The sequence below is a fragment of the Gasterosteus aculeatus genome, chromosome 11 (assembly GCF_964276395.1).
Source record: "Gasterosteus aculeatus chromosome 11, fGasAcu3.hap1.1, whole genome shotgun sequence".
Classification (NCBI taxonomy): domain Eukaryota; kingdom Metazoa; phylum Chordata; class Actinopteri; order Perciformes; family Gasterosteidae; genus Gasterosteus; species Gasterosteus aculeatus.
Window position 1 is genome coordinate 7,577,743 of NC_135699.1, and position 17,771 is coordinate 7,595,513.

The window sequence follows — 17,771 nt, forward strand, 5'->3', positions numbered from 1 at the left end:
TTTAGATTTAAAAAATAATCATTTATCATTTGAAAAAGAAATGTGGAAACCCGGTGACCAATACGAATAAGCCAAAAAATATGAAAGCCATAAGAGTAACGTAGCGAGAATTTTATTTCCATTTCAAATCAACTACAAGCCTTAGTTAATTTCTCTCTTCATCTACATTCAAAAAGTGTCTAAAAATACGGCATACAATGCATCTTAATTTTGCTTTTTTTTCGATGATCTTCATCAAATTGATTGTTACAATCTCTGTACATATTGTAATAATCACAATAGTGCATCTGCCGCAGTGCAAAGCTCAACCGACCCAAACGGACCTCTCACACGTTTCAGACAGGCCGCCTCCCGGACCCAAGACTACGTCTCTTTAATCTCATTTACAGTGGGGATCATTACAAAGCCTCTGGCCTGAGGCGTTCACCCGGGGCGGAAGGATATCAACAAATGTACAAAAGGTTCATCACATTTGAGAGATGGCTGGAATGATGAGAGAAGTGTGACAGCTAGCTGAGCTCACACGCCACATTTAAAGATGCACAAACAGGGTCGACTAGAGGGGAGATTTGCAGACGCGGGGTCAGTCGGGAGACTGACAACTTGAAACGGATACATCTGATTATTCTTAACATAGCTTTTTCAATAAATCTTCCTACGGTGCATTGAACATTCGGTACATCTTGCACATATTTACATATTGGTGTGCATACAGTTTGGCTAAGTGCTCGTTTTTTGAAGATACACGACATTAAAACTGTTGGATTCATTGATAAATGTGCTGCCGTGGCTGCAGTAAACAACAGTTTGTAGAAAGAGAAGATGTTCTGGAGGTAAAAACCTGGCATCCTACTCAGCACACCAGTCGTGTTATTAGTGTGCACGGACACAACGGCTGTAACACGCATACATTCGTCTTCTTTTTAAAAATCTCTCGCACGCGTACATTCACACATCTGGCCTGGAATTGGTGAGCAGGCACACAGACAGATGTCGTGGAATGTCCGTTGGTCAGTCTGTGGTCGGCGCCACTAAGTTACAGTCTCTGCGGCTTTAAAGTTCAATTGTTCGAAATGATCCCAAAACCATAACACCTAGCTTCCCTTCTGGTACCTGAAACTTGAGAGTGTGGGGGGGGGGCGACGAGTAGGAGGTCTCGTGTTAAAAGGGCAGATGACACTGTACATGAACTCGGTTATCAGGCAGGGCTCCGGCTGATGGCAGACTGGTCGTTTAGTCATTGTTGATATGATCAATAGTGCTTCCTCAGACTCTTTGTGGAAAACAACAGTCCAATATATCTATTCAGTTGTCCACGTTGCCAAACTTGCACATTAAAACAGATAATTGTCCACTTTGTCCAGACCTGGTCTTGGAGGTGGAGAGTCTCAGGTCCTTCTCCTGCAAGAACTATTCCCCTCCTGTTGTTTACTTCATTTCAGTTTAATAAACAAATGGCCAGTCTGTGCGATTGTCCAACATTTGGCCCGTGGACTCAGTTGCTGGCCGGTTTTAGTCCGGCATTGGAAAGACGTGTCTCATATGAAAATGGTCCACCGTTGATATGTTCACCATCACACTGTTCAAGATGAGAGTAAAGGAAGGACGCACACACACACACACACACACGCACACACACACACACCGGATCACATTCTCTGAGCCACTGGGCCGCAGGAAGATCCCGGTGTCTCCCACAGAGAGAGCCAGCTGATCGCTCTAAGCGTCCCACACAGTCCTCAGCGGCCTGCTGGAAGAAGCCACACGAGTGTGATACGGCTGGTACAGTGAGAGGAGCCCCGAAGGAGGACGGAGCCACAGGATCAGACGGGGACGAGGGGGAAACGATAATCGGAAGAGGCTTGGAGAAGTTTAGTGGACGGGAGTGGAAGACTTTGTGTTCCCCTCTTCCTTGATGTGGAAACGGTGGAGGAGTGCAGGAGTAGACAGGACAGAGGGACAGAAAGACACACAGACATCTCATCCCCCACCAGATCTGAAAAGAGACAGAGAAAAAAAAAAAGGGGAAAGAAGTTAACTGCAAAAACATGAAATACTGACTGTTGCATGGGCGTAGAGAAAATGACGATGCTTGAGAAATGAAAGAAGCCATTCTGTTTAAAGGGAATAGAATAAGATTGTGGACAGTAGATGTGGAGTTGGAAATGTGATGAAGAATTGCAGCCAAAAGGAGCAGTGAGAGGCACGTTGTGCGCGGCGCTCTGCATGGATGTTGAGTCGAGGGATGAACTTCAGGTGGACGATGAAGGAGTAGGAAGCCGTGCAATGGGATGGGATATTTTGGAGGACAGAATACCACATGGTAACGGTCCGACAAGGTTATACCTTCCTCTCCGAATGTTCCTGCATCCCGTGAGCACACACCGAGAGAAAAGACCAGAACAAAATCATTAATGACATTAGGAAATATGACAGACAATGACTGGCAAGCTACTTGAAGAAGCCGTTACGAAGCGCATCATTACAATGGCAATAAATGTAAAGAGCAAATAAGCTGTAACAAATTATAAAGAACAAGAACATTCATTAACAGTTACAACGTGATAAACAGGCTTTAAAGTGAAATGTGGACTTAAACTTGTGTTTTTACTGAGTTAATAACTCAACCACATTACAGATTTTAGGACAAAAACAATGAATTGAACCTATTCAATCCCATGCAGCAGGTGCACAGTGGTCCAAGCACCATCCATCTCAGCCCCATAGAGTCTGAAAAGGCTCCACACACCAGGAACTTCTACACATAACCCCTCAGCCGGAGCCCTGACTGGGAAAGAAAACTTCTTAAAGCTCATGCACACATGCACGGACACTTACCTCAGGCCTTAAAAGGACTGACTACATGCTACTATGCCACACACCATGGCAAACTCAAATTTGGCTTTTTTTTAAACCTATTTTACAACCTATCATCAGGCCCACTAATCTCATGAATCCAACTTTGAGCAAAGTAGGCGCAGTCCCTTTTAGGTCAGAGCATAAGGAGTGAACAATAGCCAGCATGCACAGGTGGAACAGTGGCGAAGGAGCACATCAGCGAGGGCATTTGGGGTCAGGATGCTGGCTGCAACACAATAACGCAGGCTAAAACAGCACCGGAGGTAATACTGTAAAAAGGGATGCTTATGGTACATGTATATCTACTGTAAGCATTACGTTCCTCCATGAGCGGCTAAAAGCCGCAGTAGACTTAAGAGAAGAGCTGCAGCGACTGCTGGTAGACCACAACCTCAATCCCGTCATTACAATAAACGGGACGGAAAGGCGCAGGATGCAGCCGCCCTGATGTTACGTGGAGATTTTGACGCCCGCTGCATTTGCACGGTTAAGCTCAGACATGACTTCCCCCTCCCCCCGGGTGTGACGACCATTTGCAAACTAGCGGTTTGGAGAGGTGAGGGGCTTCCCTTAGGTAAAAGCAGACAGGTACACAAAGGCATGCCAGAACTCTTACTTAAATCCCCATCCTGTTCCCCCTAGGACTATAGCTGCCAGGAGAATAGCACCTGCGATGGACCCTATTATGATATTGGTGCCACTGGGACCTGCGCAGAGGAAGGAGGAGGGAGGAAGGGTGCGGAGGAGGAGGAGGGGCAGAAACAACACAGTACATCAACCACAACAACCAGAGAGAGAGAAGGTAAGATACCTGCAGACAGAGAAAGAGAGATGAAGCGAAGGAGGAGGAGGAGGATGCCAGCACGTGGGGTGGAGGTGAGACAACGGGCGGGTGAGCGAGGGACATCGGGGGAGACGACAGCAACAGAATAAAAACAAAGGACAGAGAGTTGTTTTACTTTGTTCTCATTCCCCCTCTCCTTTCACCTGGACCCCCTCTCGCTCAGGGAGGTTTGTTTTTTTGTCTCTATCAGTGCAGCAGCTCAATTGCTCTGTGTCATTGGCCGACTGCAAGAGAGTAAGGAAGACACTCAAAAGGTGGCAGTGGCTGCGAGGACATACCTGACACGTGCACGCACCTGTACACTGAACGCGCACGTACGCTCAGATGAGCAAACTCTTCAAGTATTACAAAAACAAGACTCAGCAGGAAGTAAAACACTGTATCTACCACACGAAAAACTAGGTGAGCTCTTTGTGTTTGAAGATTCTGGACTGCACTTCAGTACGTAGAGACAGTGATAATGGGTCGAGAGAATGAGGGGAGCATGAGAGGCAGACAGAGAGAGAGAGATGAGCTAGGACGCTATGGACCTTTCTTCTCCGGGCCGGTCGGGACTGTCGGCTCAGGGATGGGATCAAACACGCTGCAGTCCTTCCCCGTGTAGTCTCTGTCACAGATGCACTTCACCTCGTTACTGCAGGTCTAAAAGAGCGAGAGAGGAAAGGGGAGAGAAAGCGAAATCAAGTGCAATAGCCAAGCAAGCACGGGGTTAAAATCGCTGTTTAGACAGCAGGCAGTTAGTGATATACAGGTTCATGAACATCAATGAATTACTCAAGTAATGAAGTTAATATAGCCATTGTGACAGTGACAACATGCAGGTTGAACCTCTTTCACAGCAAATGCAATAATTAGACTGAAACTGTCTGTGCACAGACAGAAGTTAATAACTACTTTTGCATTACAGTATAACAATTAGAAAACACCAACTTGACCTGCGACCTCAATCATGAAACCGTAGTTAAACTTTTCTCCGGCAATGTCGCCAAAAAATTGAGTGAAATATTATAGCACGGTTTCCATTAAATGACATTATTGTCTACAGAGCGCGTGTAACTCATACGTCCACATGTCTTTTACCCCGTGGTCGGAACAAATGCGCCCGTAGTTGGATCCTGAACAGCTGCTGAGATTGAACGCCGCCACAGGGAGGCAGCGTCGCTCCAAACACATCATGTTGGGCCCACAAGGAGTGCCCTCCTCCACGTAGCCCAGGTCGGAACCGTCCTCCAGCAGAGCATGGCCGCCTCTGGTTGAAGCATATAGCGATATGTCACACAGGCAGAAGAGGACGCGTGGAAATGAGACATTTGAGGACGCGGTAATTCTGATCGTAAACTCTGTTAGTTGCGGCGGATCAGAATCAGACGGGATGAAACCCACTGACCTGCAGTCCAGGTATTTGTTTTGGTGGTAGAGGGTGAAGCTGGTCACCTCACCCTGCAGGTCTCCAAACTTTGGTTTTGTCGTCACATTGGCACAGAACAGGAAGCCACATAAGACGTCCCTATCAGGAAAACAGTACAAAAGCTGTCAGCTTCTGTCTTCAGAATGCATCAGTAGCCACGTATTGACTAAAAAGACACGGAGCACTTTAATAGAAAAAGATATTGCCGTTCTTGGTCATTCGCTTTTAAATAAGTAAAGACTCAAACTAAATCAAGCCGAGGCACCAAACAAAAGCAGCAAGTAGCGAACACACTTATCCTCCTATGAGAATATCAGCAAGAGGGTATTGGGATTGTATGACTCACGGTTTGTTGCACTGCAGCCATCCTTGGCCTTCAGGACCCGGACCACAGTTCCCTTTCTCCGTCCCCTCAGCGTTCAGCTTCTCATAACAGAACCTGTCTGCTGAATCTGGGGGAGCAAAGAAAGAAACGAATCTGACTGCTTGCAGGTAATATGAGACTACAAAGTTGTAGGCGCTTTATACTTACTGTAACCCCAGAGGCCTTTGCACTGTCCATCACGAGTCCTGCATCGTCCGCCGTAACAGCGACCCTGAAGAAACGGGGCAACATTAAACATTAAAGCATCTGCGAGCTTGAGCTGCAGAGCGGAAAGCGCGGCGCGAATTCCAGCCCTCACCTGATTAGTATCGCACATGTAGCCGTCTAGCTTGTGCACATTATGAGGACACTGCAAAAAGGAACCAGAGTACTCAATGTTCTGGATGCCCTGCTCGATCCCTCCGGGGGGGGGTGTTACTTTCAGTGCAGTCAACTCTACCTGGCTGGAGTCTCCGGTGCAGTTCTCCGGGATATCGCAGTCGTTCACAGCCTGACGACATACGGCGCCTCTCCGCTCGTACTGGGTCACGGCATTAAAAAGGCCAAACACGGTAAGTTGCACACAACTTGGGGATACATTGTGTGCATAAGTACTGCATACTTATAAAAACACACACCAGGAATCCCTGCACACTGAGAGGAAGCCATGTCTTATATCTAGAAGTAATTCCTTGTTTCTGCTATCCTAATTAGCACAACACCATGAAGAAAAAAATCTATTACTATATCAAGTTGTTCCTTAGATGGACCCACCTTGCAGCTACTGCAGCAGAGTCCGTTACTGCACATGGCGTCGTGGGTGAGTGTGCACTTCTTACAACAGGCTCCTCCGCTACGAGCGCACTCCTGTAGCCACAAACGTGAAAACAAACCTTGGGCTCCGCTGCAGACGACAGCTTACAAGAGTTTTTGTACATGATGCCCAGCAGGCTACTCACCACCTGGGACCCACAGTCACATTCTTCCCCAGGCTCCACAAAGCCGTTCCCACACTCCGGAGGGTCCAACAGCTGAAGGTGAACGACAGATATGAGCACATACACACGTATGTTTTTACAGTATATATATATGTACATATGGCCCTCACCTTGTTTGGCTTATTGAAGAGGCAGCTCCCGCCCCCCTGGAGCAAGAACTGGGTGTACTCATCGACACTGCAGCGAGAAAACTTTCTGGGCAGATAGTATCTGTACTCACACACACAAACACACAGCACAATGCTTTTCTGCCAGTAGGGAATGCCAGATGCACTGTGCCATCACTTTGTAGGCAGACAGAAATCTTACCATCTGTAGTAGGATATTACTCAAATGAATCATCTTTATTGTTTCATTCGGTAAGGAGAGTGAAACACAAATCGTGCAAACTGTATGATGAATAGATTGAATTAAATTTGTAATTCTTACAAGGAGTAAGTTGGGACACTTTTCTCTGATGTTTCAACAGTTATTTTCAACCCATCCGATACAAGCTGTGATTATCCAAAGGTAAAATATCATTTTGGGACAGTTGTCAGTTTGTCTAACTCACTGAAATGAACAAAAGAAAGCGTGTGTTCAGCGTGAAATCGTGTGGATCTTTACCCCGTGTCTTCCATGATGCAGCCTAACCAGGTGTCTGGGCACCGGCAGTCTCCTGTGAGGAACACCAGGAGGAAGAAGAGCACAGATGAGACGTAAAAAGCTTGATAAAAAAACGGCAATGAAAACAAACGTGATTATCGCCATTTACACAAACTAAAATTGAGACACTTCACATGCCGCAGCACGTCTTGAGTAAATGATTCGTGATCAACAGAGGAGAAATGAATTCCTCTAGAACAGATACTTGGAGGAGAGCGCAGAGTGTGTACACCGAGCTCTTGTCCTGGCATTGCACAGTGGAGCCGATGGCTCTTCAACATTAATCACAGGGCCCATTGTTCACCTTCCTCTCCTTCTTGGACTCAGGTGACTAATCACCTAATGGAGAAGTCTAATTACAGACGAGAACTGGACCGGGATCCCAGCGCTCTCTCTAACACCCCGTCTCAATACAGCACCTTTCTCTCTCGTTTCAATAATTCATTCAGTCCAACCCCGGGTTTGTAGATCCCATCTTCCCTCCTGCGTTATCAGGCTTTCCTGTATTCTTTTACCTGCGGAGTTGCGTGCGTTGTTCCACCTCATGCCGATGTTCTGGCCCAGACTCTGGCACAAAGTGATGGCCATGGCTCCCACGTTCCCATACTGCAACCGATGGACATAGAATCGATGAAAAGGGGTTGACGTAAAATACTTAAGGCAACTTGATGAGAAGATCAATACCACTCCCACGTGTTGCATATAAGGCTGCAGTTAGCTTAGCTTAGCAGTCCCTTTAGACCACAAATTGAAGTGCTTAGGTGCCTTTACTGAAAATGCACCCTTATTAGAATGCCCTCACCTCGTTGATGCCTCCCCCCCTCGTCAGAGAGCAGACCCCTCCTGTGTAGGCCGTCCCACTGCGGCTGCTGTGAAATGTGCGCCCTCTGAGGTGCAAAGGAAAGATATCATGATAAAGAAAAATGAACGAGCACCCAAATAATATTCACCATTTATGGCGACATTAGATTTCCCTCACGAGAAAAGTTGGATGAGGTCACTCTGATCTTTGATGTTGTCCTTCCTGTATTTCATGAAGTTCTGCAGCGTTATCAACGGATCTTCTACCAGTGGCATCATATTTTTAGACGTCCAGGTCTCCATAGCAACCAGCACGATCCTCGTGTTCAACTGTTCCTTGTAGATCTGGGGACCGAAAAGGACCGTCAGACCATCGCCTTGTTGGTGGGACACAGTGAACGCTGTGTGCAACGCGGGATGAATCAGGTTCAAATCTGCACTTCTTGACAGGTGGCAGCGCGTATGTGCAGAGTTTCGGAGAAGGATTTACAATCCTTCAAACAAAGCCCTTACCGCATCTGCCATGTTGACCACTGCTTTGGCAAAGTTCTTGGTTTGGCTGCTGGAGCGACGCAGCTGTATAAACTGTGGACACGGAGAAGCACAGGTGGTGTAAGGGAAGGATCGCATTCCCTCACTCACGCACAAATGCACACACGCTGGTATTTAGATCGCTATAAGGACCATGACATGGAATGCGCCACCGTTTTTATTTTATCTTGAGATATTTTTTATTTCTACACATCAATATCCGAACATTTATCCCTCTGAGAACAGGTCTGATGCTGAGCCGAACCATTCTGCCCATTAAGTTGGGACAACTCAATTTAGCTGTAGAGAAAATGCCCAGCAGCAAGAACCCGGCGTCCACCTCATTTTGCTTTCAACTCACCATTTCATTGTCGTTGACCACCATCAGCTCAATATATTTGGTCTCGGTCTGCACGGAGGGTCTGCGAACATATCTCTTGGATCGCTTTAGCCCACCAGACACCTGCTGCTCCCTCACTTGGTCCGGTCCGTCGTCACCACCATCACCTCCTCTGCTATCCCACTCATCATCCTCTGGACAGTCTGGACACACAGAGAAGCAGAACTGCGAGTGCTTCTTGCGCTATGAAAAAGGTGCAGTGCAAACATTCCTATCGCAACTTAAGTCTAAACGTTAGACTGTCTGAAGCAAGTTAATTGGCTTCCCATTCAATTAAGAATTGTCTTTCCTGATGACATTTTTCATTTATTTATTTTTAAACATAGAGGGTCGCTTCAATAATTGTGTTGGAGGTTCATTGGACAGTGACATAAGGAGTAAATATGCAATTTATAACCTTGTTTTATAACCTATTTTGAAATTATTGAAACAGCGGACAGAGGGTTGTGCATAATGTTCCTAATTTAGAATATATATTAACATTTCAAATTCAAATAAGAAAAGACTCAAAGGTCATGCTATTCCAATGTGAGAGTGTGTGTAGTTGCATTTATGCTTAAAATGGAATTGTACCTGGGCAGTGGGGGGAAAGTCTGATATCAGGCATTCTGCGGATTAAGTGAGCACCATCAGCCTATAATAGAGAACATCCATATGACATCAGGCAAAAAGGGAAATCAGCACTCATACATGCAATGATTTATCACTACAACTACGATCCTCTGACTATTTACCTGTTTGCTCCCATTGTGAACGGGCTCAATCCCATAAGAGAAGAAGCCATCAGAGAACATGCCGCTGAGGACCCAGAAAGAATCTTAAACGTCTTAAACATCAAGCAAAATAAAGTCATTACGTCTGCAGAAAAATATAGCAGGACCACCGACGGTCAGGCTCACCACAGGCCGTGGCAGGTGGAGAGAGCCGCCCAGGACTCCGGCAAACCTCTTACCCGACCCTGGTAGTAGCAGTGCTCCCCTCCCTGTGGACACAGAGCACCGTTGTTTAATGAAACAGTCCCCACCGACACATTCCAGGCTTCACAGGCTGTCTTTCATCTGGCCATTAGAATAGGTCTGCTGTGAGGGGAAACCTCTCACAGCCTCTGCAAATGCGACTTCCCCCTCCGTCGTTTCCCACTATCGCTGTTTCTGTCACGGTTTGCGACCCAGTGTTCCGCTTCACTGACAATAGAGGTGAGGGAAAACCCGCCACGAGCGTCTCTTCCATAAATTAAGACTCACGTTGGCTGCATCTGCATCATTTGCCCTTTTCCCGTCCCCTAGAACATCTTTGACAACCACAATAGCGCCCTAGCTTTCGTCTCCATCAAACACTGTAACCTCTTCACGGGAAAAGGTCACAGATGGGGAAGATGAACCACCGAGAAAGGTGGGAAAAGTGAGAGACGCTCTTTCACCTGGATCGAATTGAGTTCAGCAGGGTGTCTCAGCCTTGCCGCAACAGCTCATGCAAACAACTGCTGTTGCTTTAAATGGGGGGAAGAAAAAAAAAACCTTCACACGACAGAGAAAAGTCTGGTGACGTGCTGCCCTGAACGCATCACGCCTGCCACGCCGAGCAGCAGCAGCAGCGGCATCAGAGGCATTACGTGACGTCTCCGTCCAGCTGAGGGACAATCTGGTCTAACTGCAGGTCCCCGGCCCGGCCAGCCACCTTTCTCTCTCGCCACTCTGGGAGCAAACCCAAATTGTCGGTAATCACACGTACAACACCCCCCTCCCCACCAAGTAGCTCCTCCCTATTCCAAAGCAGGTCGTGCCTTTGTACTAACTGACATTTTACTCCTCATTTTCCCTCCTCCTCCTCTTTTACTCGCCCTTTCCTCCATCTCGCTCTTCTTTTATTCTCTGCGCTGCCAAGAAGTTAATGACTGCTGAGCAAACTGGTTGCTATAGAAACAGGCTCGCGATTGGTCAGGAGGACTGATGGAGAGTTTGGAACGATTGTGGGACATGGAGTGGTGGTTTGGTGGGTGGGGGACTGCTGGGGACGGTGGGGGGGGGGGGGTGATACATTGTCCCAACAGTGGCACAATGAGACACAAAAAGGAGCATTGGCCATCCCTCCTCTAGCAAAATGCAGCCACATTTCCTCTGCCGTGTCCTGACAAGAACACGTCACATCAGATGTAAAAAGGCTTTCATCCACTTTCTGTTCTCTGTCTCTATTCTTTGACCTTGTGGCTTTACATCACAGGCATCCTATGACTTTCTTCTGTCTGAGAGGCACGCATGCACACACGCTGACAGGAATAAGCCAAGTATGTAGAGCACGTTAACGCGCAGCTAAACGGCAGCCTACTTTTGAAGCAGAGAGCCCACAATGGACGTTCTATAAATAGATCTTTTTTTAAACGTGAGGATGTAATCAAAGTGTTTGAACTTCATAAAAAAATAATCACATAAAAAGATCAGCCTCAAGAATGTCTTGAATAAAATGCCCCTGCATGGCGTTAAAATATAAATGAGACATAGGCACTGAGCTATATAAAAGCTCCGGAGAGAGATTTCATCTGACAAACAAAACTTTAAATGTATTCTGAGAGTTACTGGCAACAGCAGCAGCGTAAAAGTCTCGACTTCTGCTGCCAAAGATCTGAAGGCTGTACGGCCGCTCTGGTCACCTCATTGATATGCTGCCTAAAATCCTCACACCCCCGCCCCACGCAAACGGTCTTACCACGGACTGCGAGGGTCTGCCATTCTGCTTAAAGTGCCGTTCCACATATTCTGAAGACAAGAGGTGACTGCAAAGAGAAGACAGATGCCATGAACACGACGACCTCCATGCAATCAAAACGGGCGTCATCGGGGTTACTTTGCACCTGTTGCTCACACAAAAAAATGTATATTTCATGAAGAGTCAGTCAACATATTAACATGCAGTGTTAATAAAAATCAGTGGAACCAGCGTGAGTCTGTAGGGTTTTCAACATTGGTTTTCCCCACCTTGTCATGTGACATAATAGAGGCGCTGAGTGCATTTGCTTAAGTGCTGGGAAATGCTAATGAGAACAGCTGCAGTCGATTCGGCGCACTGATGCTGTATTGAGATGTGTACAAAAAGGATGATGCTTGTGTACAAAAAAGGACGATGCTGTTTTGGACAGTGATACTAACTGGTTTAGCTCCAGGTCCAGGGTGAAGGTGTGTCCAAAGGCTTCCACTTGGAAACTGCTCTGGGCCAAGTGCACAGCCTGAAAAACACACAGCAATACGTTGATCAATCCGAGTGCCACAAAACATTTGTGGCTAAGAGTGTCGCTGTGCGAAAGCCGAGGAGTGATGCGGAAGGGTTCTATGAATAATTCAACCAAATCAATAGCGCGTGCACTGTAAACTCGCCGACTGAATTACTATGATTGATCAAGTCTTCATTGATCGACGCTGAATGCCGGCATTCAGGCAGCCATGACTGCAGACATCTATGGGTGTCTACGAGCTGAGGTGGGATGGAGACGGATGGAGAGAGAGCCGGCAGAAGAGGAGGACGAGAAAACTTTGCTGGACAGCTGCCCGAGCCGAGGAGACAGCAGGGCCATGAGTGAGAGGGAGATTTATTGCCTCTCTTCAGCCGCCACGTTCTAGTCTGTGGAAACCAGGCTGCAGCTTTTACAAGAAATTGCATCACTATGCTGTAATTATTCTCTCCAGTTGAGTGTGGACAGATTTCTGAAGGTGAAGCGTGGTTACATCAAGGCGTCTCGGCGCAGTAATGTTCTACAGTTTACATTGGTTTGATCATTATGTGACACGGCTCTTGGTAGGTGACAAACTTTCCACCAGAAGGTACATTAAGTAACTGCTGGAGCTTTTGATCATTCCGCATCATCCATCCATCTGTCTACAGGCCTTTTTGAAAAAAAAGAACATGACTCATTATTTTATATCAAATCAACAAACTGCTACGTGGGAATTGGTTTCACAAACCTTCAAATTACTACTTTTCTTTCCTTTACAGGAAAAATAGAGGCCAAAGTAAATTTCTCGGGACACCATGTGAACCTGAAATTTCTAAATAATTCTAATTCAACCTGTGCTATCAGAAAATGTAGTCTTTATGCAAAAACATTCTCATTTGTCTTTTCAGTGCCAACTGTCATCACAGATTTTTTTTTAAATGAACTCAAGCAGAATGCTGCCTCACCTCTTGATGACGCAGCATGACGTGCCAGAAAAGAAAGAAAAAGCTCAGCTCATCCCCTGCTGCTTCTAAATGTATCCTAAATACTTCAAAAACAAAACAGCAGATCTAGTCCAGCAGCTGAAAGGAAGGACGTCTGGAACTGTTGAACGGGGCCAACGTTTGTTTCTTCTGAACGTAGAATCCTTCTTGGTGAAGGCGGCTTCTTCTCCAAGGGCTTCACCGTTCATCCCAACTATTGTCTTCAAACAGGTGAGTCCGTGTGTAAGGATCCCAACGTATCCTCTCACAACAATATGAACAACACATGAGCATGACAGAGATGTGCATGTGTGTGTATGGGGGGGCTCAAGCCTCTTGCACCATGCAGCACTTCTTGCTCAGACCTGCTCCATAATTAATGTGGACATACTTCAACACATCGCTGAATTATGAAGAGGTCGGGGGCTCAGCACAGCAGCCGGCTGATCGGACATCATGACTGAATATTTCAGGACCGGCTTAGCTTTGTCCCGAGTAGATTAAAGGGCCATTGCAAAACAAAACACGGAGAAAAAGCTCTTTGATGAACTGCATTTACCACAGCGCTCGCACGGTGCACGGAGAAGGTCAAAAGGTTTTTGTTTCAGAACTTGCACGATGTGTTACGTCCCGCTTTTAGGCAGGAGACAACTTGTCTGCCTTGGTTTCCTCTCAGCTGACGTTAAATCACAGTGGACATGGGGAAAGGATCTTCTAGTACCTAACTGGGTCAGAATACCTTGGAGCGGACTCAATACTGCGAGACACCACTCCCCCCCCCCCCCTCCCCGTGAGGGCAGAAGCTGCCTGAGCAACGGAGAGATGAATGCAGCACCAGGAAAATGAGGTTTCCATCAGCAGCACCACCGTCTGCGTTATATTGTCAAACCCATTTGCACTCACCAAGACTTAATACATTGCAAGCTTAGCACTACTGATCTGCACATTAGGCTCCAAGCACCCTTTTCCTATGAAACATGTTCCACACATAAACCTTCTTGCACATTGCTTAGCTGGGATAGTTTATTTTTAACCAAATCAAAAGGGAATTTGATCTATTTCTAATTTTTGCCGGGACGTTACTCTCAACTTACCAAAGTGTTCCTGGTGCTGTTCTTCACCCTGGTATCCAGGTGGTCATGAGCCATTTCCTCCGACGACTCAATCTGCTGCACCAGCCTCTTTGGATGGGTGACCTCGGTGGCAGTGTCCCCCCCGCCCGACTGCCCCGCCGGAGTGAACCAGTCCCAGAGGCCTTCATCCGGGATGCTTTCCACACCTGCAGGACCAACAGAGATACTCTCACTGTGGGCAGAGGGCTCGGCACAGTGGGGGACACCACTACCAAGTTGGATCTAGTAGCGGTGTGGAAATATAGGCAGAAACGAGTTGATATTCAGGATTCAAAAGTGTTACATTTTAAGTTCAGATCAGTGCGAACGGTTTGTTGACCTAATTTATCTCACTAAGCAGTTAATAGCGTTTTATCGGTCACTGCTCAATAAGAAGGATTTCGGTGGACATGCTTTGGTTTTCAACTTATCTTATAAATAAATCTATAGCCTGACGTGGCATCCCGTAGCTACACAAAGCCATGCAGCATTAACTCAACAATCACCGCGTTAAACATATATGTTTCATATGGGGCTGCGATGCAAATGCGTTAATGCAGCAAATCTAACGCAACGGAGAGAGCTCTGGAGGCAGAGGACCGGTTGCACGGGTCGGCACCGAGCTCCCGCTACAAATAAATCCCCACCTAAGTGCGGCTGCAAGGGGGGGGGGGGGGGGGGTGCAAAGGAAACGAAAAGGGTGCTCCTGCTCCTCACCCCAAAACCCTCTCCCTCTCTTCTCTCTCTCTCTCTCTCTCTCTCTCTCTCTCTCTTACCTGAGACCGCGAGCCTCTCCCCCACTGCAGCAAAGACCATGAAGCACCACACCGCCCGCATGATCTTCACATATTCTCCCGGATCACAACATCCGAAAGCCGCAAAGGTGTCACAAACCCGGCCGACGGAGGGGAAGACAACGATCAACAAAACGCACAGGAGGAATGATGGCGAAGAGCGAAAGTGAATCTGATGAACATCTGATGGATCTCTCTCTCTCTCTCTCTCTCTCTCTCTCTCTCTCTCTCTCTCTCTCTCTCTCTCTCTCTCTCACTCTCTCCCGCGCGTGCGCTCGTTCAGCTCCAGCAAAGACCACTGTTGACCATTTGGATTAGCATATCAAAAGAAATGTGGAATCACATCGATACAGCTCAACAGATTGATCCGAGAGGAAGTAGTGGCAGTGGTTGTACGTGTGAATCCGCCGTATGCGGAAACGAAGGGGATGGGAGAAGCGAGGAGAAATGCATCGGGTCTGCGGTGAGGAAGACACGTGGGGCCGTGGTACCCTCCCTCATCCCGAGCAGCCTCCTCCTCTCGTTGCCAGGGAGAGGATGCGACAGCGCGGGGGATGAAGCCACGAAGAACGACATGTTTGTACATTACGTAAATGTAGTTCAAATGTATGAATGGTAAAATATTTCGAAATACATGAAGAATACAGATATACAAGATGAACAACAAAACTTACACTAGAGGCCCTTTCACCACGTAGTCTCATGCTCCATGCACTACAGTTGTTTATTTACTGACAGCACTGATAGTGCCAGGTGTCAGGTGTGTTCACCTGCAATTCCCTCAGCTTGATTTCATTATCTCTTATACCGGCCCAGATTCCCCCTCTGTCAAATAACATATATCCTGTTATATCCTGCAGTTTTCTGCGTTTTTACATAATTCTTCTCTGAAATGCATACTTCAAAACAAGCGTCAATACAAACATATTACTGTCCCCGGCAACATGTTTAGTAATACAGCAGTGATTTAGGTAAACATGACACGTACCAGCATACCATGAATTGGCTCCGTGGTAAAGATAAACACAAATCAATTGCACATACTGTAAAGGTCAAAAGGGTTGATTCCATGATGCGGTTTAAGTATTTTTGCAGCTATCCTGCAAACCTATCGCGCTATTTGAGGCATATAGTGCACTGACAGCCCCCTCTGAATATTTCATCACGCCCCCCCCTCCCCTTGAGAGGAGCAGGGATCAAGAGATAGGGAAAAGATGGGGGGGCAGCGGCAGACGTGCAGCATCAATGGCCAAGTATATATGTGCATTGGTCCTCAGACGAATACTGCATTAAAAAGTTTGAGATGTCGGCCAGTTGTGAGGAGATTCTGCACTCACACTCGAGCAGGCTTTTCAGTCCATTTAGACGCTGACATCTTTTAGTCATTTCCAAGTGTTTTCAACGGACCTCCACTGTAAATATACTCTTACTGACTGCGGATCCTAAATGAGCTCCGAAAACCTTCCTTTTGTGTGTCATTTCTCCCACATTCTATATGGAGGCCTCTCTGTGATGTCACAGAATATTCTAAACAGCGTTCTGCCCTTATTGGTTGTAGCCTTTTTTTCTTCTTCCTGGAAGGTTTACAACTTTGACTGTAATACTGTTTCAAACATTTAGTGATGATTATAAAATAAATATTTTCTTGAGAAAAAAGTTGAACCATGTGGTTAATGTTGTGAAAATGGAAATAGTTCATTATGTTCGGACAACAGAACTACCGGGTTGGTTCAGGATAAGATGATGGTTTGGGTAACGGAATAACGTCATATGTATATTGATATAAAAATGTCAAAAGTTTGACTGTTGGACTGCTGAAGTCACATGACATGACATTATCGGCCATGTATTTCTAATTTCCAATTTCCATAAAATACACATATTTCCCACTTTGTCCCTGATTTGGCATGAAAACGTTATTAAATTTGTCCTTTTATTGAAGAAATAGAATAAAGATAAAAAAAGAGAAGAATAAAGTATTAAAGCATTTCAACAACAATGACGAAGTACTTTACAACCCTCAAATTTTCATTATTTTTGTCAATCCCAATTTATCTTTTTAACTTAGACTTCCGCGAGGTAAACAGCAGGATCACCATGTTTTCCCAAAGCAATTTGTGTTTGCACTTGCTTATATTTTATGAGGAATCACAACAATTTGGAACGTAAACTCTAGCAGCACAGCCTCATGTAACTTTTGATTACAGAGTTTTTGTTTTCTGTACCATCTTCACGTGACATACAGGGGAAGCCTAAAACAGTTTCTTTATTAAAATCTATAAGGACACACAGATCAACTATTTTATCGGCTATATTAGCTGCAGGGTTATGAGATATTTTGAGTTAAACGCATACTGCCCTCTACTGTGTGAATAGTATCATAACGTTAAAGTCTGATCACGTTTGGGAATAGGTTTTGAAATGTATATTCTTTAGGTCATATATAGCTGTACTAAGACCAGGCACCTGCACAGATCCCCGGTGGTGCTCAAGCACCTGCCTTTTTGCCCTGGATGACAAAAGTGCCCCTTCTGCTGAAGGTCAATTCTTTTCTTCATTCATCAATATCTAAGAGTAAAAATTACCTTCTCTGTCATCAATTCCCCCTGAATGTGTTTTGTCTGTTTTTTCACGTTATTCAATTTGAGTTGGTTTGTTAACAAAAATAAATAGGTAAGTTGAAAATATACGGTGTTTTTAATTGAATTATTATTATTATTTTTGGGGTAGTGTGCCCTTTTGTTTTGGTATCTCTCTCTCTCTCTCTCTCTCTCTCTCTCTCTCTCTCTCTCTCTCTCTCTCTCTCTCTCTCTCTCTCTCTCTCTCT

General features: G+C 46.0%; 1 protein-coding gene across 3 annotated transcripts; it reads right to left on the bottom strand.

Moving 5' to 3' along the window:
* Nucleotides 1–96: 96 nt before the first annotated feature.
* Nucleotides 97–15,372, bottom strand: LOC120828435 (disintegrin and metalloproteinase domain-containing protein 11). Of its 3 annotated transcripts, XM_078083566.1 has the most exons (26): nucleotides 14,927–15,372; nucleotides 14,133–14,317; nucleotides 11,994–12,070; nucleotides 11,554–11,620; nucleotides 9,750–9,832; nucleotides 9,585–9,648; nucleotides 9,424–9,484; nucleotides 8,812–8,993; nucleotides 8,433–8,504; nucleotides 8,098–8,264; nucleotides 7,921–8,005; nucleotides 7,634–7,724; nucleotides 7,080–7,131; nucleotides 6,584–6,683; nucleotides 6,435–6,506; nucleotides 6,250–6,342; nucleotides 5,936–6,016; nucleotides 5,795–5,845; nucleotides 5,644–5,707; nucleotides 5,458–5,563; nucleotides 5,091–5,210; nucleotides 4,784–4,952; nucleotides 4,234–4,345; nucleotides 3,476–3,566; nucleotides 2,347–2,364; nucleotides 97–1,996 (listed from the first exon to the last, which is right to left on the bottom strand). In XM_078083566.1, exons 1-26 carry the CDS (start codon nucleotides 14,985–14,987, stop codon nucleotides 1,981–1,983), a joined length of 2,340 nt encoding a protein of 779 aa, XP_077939692.1. In that variant the 5' UTR covers nucleotides 14,988–15,372; the 3' UTR covers nucleotides 97–1,980. The 3 variants fall into 3 exon arrangements, 2 of the variants coding, with proteins under 2 accessions (XP_077939692.1, XP_040047936.2); XM_040192002.2 differs by lacking the exon at nucleotides 3,476–3,566 and having other exon boundaries at nucleotides 14,927–15,191; XR_013451294.1 differs by lacking the exons at nucleotides 97–1,996; nucleotides 3,476–3,566 and adding an exon at nucleotides 3,819–3,927 and having other exon boundaries at nucleotides 14,927–15,181.
* Between the last annotated feature and the right edge of the window lie 2,399 nt (nucleotides 15,373–17,771).